General features: G+C 35.2%; 1 protein-coding gene across 1 annotated transcript; it reads left to right on the top strand.

Moving 5' to 3' along the window:
* Positions 1-765: 765 nt before the first annotated feature.
* Positions 766-2,979, top strand: LOC104229071 (peroxidase 25). Its single transcript, XM_009781647.2, has 4 exons — positions 766-1,003; positions 1,085-1,264; positions 1,818-1,980; positions 2,413-2,979. Exons 1-4 carry the CDS (start codon positions 800-802, stop codon positions 2,832-2,834), a joined length of 969 nt encoding a protein of 322 aa, XP_009779949.1. The 5' UTR covers positions 766-799; the 3' UTR covers positions 2,835-2,979.
* The last annotated feature ends 340 nt before the right edge of the window (positions 2,980-3,319 follow it).

Raw genomic sequence — 3,319 nt, 5'->3', positions numbered from 1 at the left:
ATACTACTATATAATCAAAGTTCAAAAACAGATTGAGCTTCCATTAACCTGATCCAATGCAATGTCCATTAATTAAAGTGAAGTTGAAATTCTCAGCACTTTGGCTCCTACGTACTCTCCACTAATCCTGCATTGTCTAAAAATAAAATACCACCAATAATTAATTGTCCCACACGTTTATATAAAGCAATGGGAAGGCCCACAGATCAATGAAAATGTTATAGAGTGTGTGAATAATTAAAGTCTCTCGTGAAAAATAGAAAAGAAAAATAAGCTACATACAAAGAGTTTAAATACTCTTAATCATGTAAGGCATTTTGGGAAAAAATCGTGTGGACTTGGCGCAAAGCGGACAATATCACGCCATGTTAAGAGTATCTTTGGGCTATTTTAGTCTAACAACTAGTATCAGGGCCAATGATTTGGAGAGGCTTCCGTGACCGTAAATACTCCAATCATGTGGGTGACACATAGTTAACCTCCAAATTAGCCCATAAACGGTGACGGGTCATGTAAAACTTAGTTTAAGGGAAGATTGTTGGGAGTGTGTGAACAGAGTCCCACGGAAAATATAAAAGAAAAATAAGCTACTTATAAAAAGTTAGATACTCTTAACGGTGTGAGACCTTTTGGGGAACAACCGTGCGGACTTGACCTAAAGCGAATAATATCACACCATGTTAAAATTATTTTTGAGCCGTTTTAGTCCAACAGAAAGCAATCCAATGATTAGGTTATAAATACCACTCTAAACTTAATAATCTTGCATGCTAAGCAATCAACTTTGTAAGCAATCAATATGGGAAACTTGTGTTTGGTTTTTCTTTTTATATCCATGGCTTTGCCAGTTCTTGGCCAAGGAGGACTAAAAACCGGGTTTTATTCATCTACGTGCTCGAAAGTCGAGTCCATAGTAAGGTCAACCGTTGAAGCAGAGTTTAATAAAGATCCTACAATTGCTGCAGGTTTACTTAGGCTTCATTTCCATGATTGTTTTGTTCAGGTAATTCAGGTTAATTTCAATAGTATAGACTTTCGCTAATTATTTCTATTTTGCTATTATGATAAGATAATTACTTTATAGGGTTGTGACGGTTCTATTTTGATATCGGGAACTTCGGCTGAGAGAAATGCAGTGACTAATTTGGGACTAAGAGGATTTGAGGTGATTGATAATGCAAAAAAACAGCTTGAGGCTTCATGTCCTGGTGTTGTCTCCTGTGCTGATATCCTAGCATTAGCAGCTCGTGACGCTGTAGATTTGGTAACTACTTCAACTTTCTATGACAAATTATAACGCCATGTTACAATCATTATAGATTAGAACGAGTAATTTTATTGTGAGTCTAACATGCCAAGTCATACTTGTGTGATGCTTTTTATTGTTCGTAACTACTTCATAGTACAATCATTATAGATAAGAACTACTCTCTCTATTCCATCCTATATATAGCACTTTTTCTTTTTCTATTATGTTTAAAAGCAATAACTCCTTTCATATTAGATTTTTTTTGAATTATTCCTATTTTTAACATTAATGACAATCTATGTTCTAGGAGTAGTTTTAGCATGTGCAAAAAGTTCTTTTTCTTCCCTAAACTTCGTGACCAGAACATTTTTGTACAAATTGAAATGGACGGAGGGAGTAGTTTTAATCAATCATATGAAAAAATATTTTTTTCGGTCATTTTCGTGCTAGTCATCAGAAGAGACAAATTACTTTGGTATGCATTTTATAGTATATATTGAAATATAATGTTTGTGATATTTGTTTTATGAATAACGAGATATTAATATTTGATCTTGTTGCATTTTAGAGTGGAGGTCCAAGCTGGGGAGTGCCTACTGGAAGAAGAGATGGTAGGATCTCTTCATCGGCAGAGGCCTTGAACTTACCTTCACCGTTGGATACAATTGATGTCCAAAGGAAAAAGTTTATAGCCAAAGGCCTAGATGATCATGATCTTGTCACTCTTCTTGGTATACTCTCATTCTTGTTATACTATGAATATATATACATAACTATTTGCTGACTAACGCGCTGGACCTTTGGAACGGAGTAATGACGGAAAAGGGCGACACCGAGAGGTGTAATGCAGACAACTTAACCTAATTCAAGCATTAGTAGCTGCTTCCACGGCTCAAACCCGTCACCTATAAGACAAACAATTTTGCAAAGCTCCCTTTCCATAATAGCAAGTTAATAAAGTAATTTAAAAAAATATAAATCAATAAATGGAGGAGCATATTACTATGCAAATACGACGCATAGCCTAAAAAGAAAAACATAAGGGGTATGTGTTCCAAGACAAAGAGAATGATAAATTTTCTAGAACTAAACTGTAATTACTTATAATTACCTTTCAGAAAAGAAGCGTATAAAAGTTTAACTCTTTCTTGAAATGAACGTAGGTGCACATACAATTGGCCAGACAGAATGCAGATTCTTTAGTTATCGACTATACAACTTCACAACAACAGGAAATGCAGATCCAAGCATAAACGTAGCATTCTTGGCACAATTACAGACTCTATGCCCCAAAGGTGGCGATGGTTTGAAGAAGGTAGCTTTAGACAAAGACAGCCAGTTGAAGTTTGATGTAAGTTTTTTCAAGAATGTAAGAGATGGAAATGGGATTCTTGAGTCAGACCAGAGGCTGTTGGGTGACCCTTCCACAAGAAGGGTTGTGGAAAATTATGCAGGGAATGTAAGGGGATTGTTAGGATTGAGATTCAATTTTAACTTTCCAAAAGCTATGATCAAAATGAGCAGCATTGAGATTAAGAGTGGCACTCAAGGGGAGATTAGAAAAGTTTGTTCCAAGTTCAATTAAAGAGCTATTTATCTCTGCTAAACATATGTCCCAAGCAATATCCCAAGTTGCTAGCTGGAACGCTAGTGTTTATATATTTTAATAATGTATAACGGAGATTAATCACGTGAATATATTTTTATAAAAGCTTCAACATATTTTCTTCCTCTTTTGTCACAACCGAAATCCCACGAAAACTAGATCTATATACTAGCATGGTGCATATTGTTTACCTCAAAATCGGATAACAATTGAATTTATACGCAATTTTAAGGATACGTGATGTAACTCGATACAAATTAAGAAAACAGATTAATATTGAAATTAATGATCAAAAAATAAACGCAAACCACACAGATTGGACAGCCTTAGCCTTGGAGTTTGATCATCCTCGAGCCAAGAAGTGCCTCAACCAATGTCGGAGCAGAATAACAAGATAATAAGAGCTTGAAATAGAGTATATTGCTTTTTGGTGCGTATTACAATGTCCTTTACAAATGATCAAA

This window comes from Nicotiana sylvestris, chromosome 9, assembly GCF_000393655.2.
Source record: "Nicotiana sylvestris chromosome 9, ASM39365v2, whole genome shotgun sequence".
Taxonomy (NCBI): Eukaryota; Viridiplantae; Streptophyta; class Magnoliopsida; order Solanales; family Solanaceae; genus Nicotiana; species Nicotiana sylvestris.
Note: the sequence above shows the minus strand (reverse complement) of the source record. Positions and strands in the feature narration are given on the sequence as shown.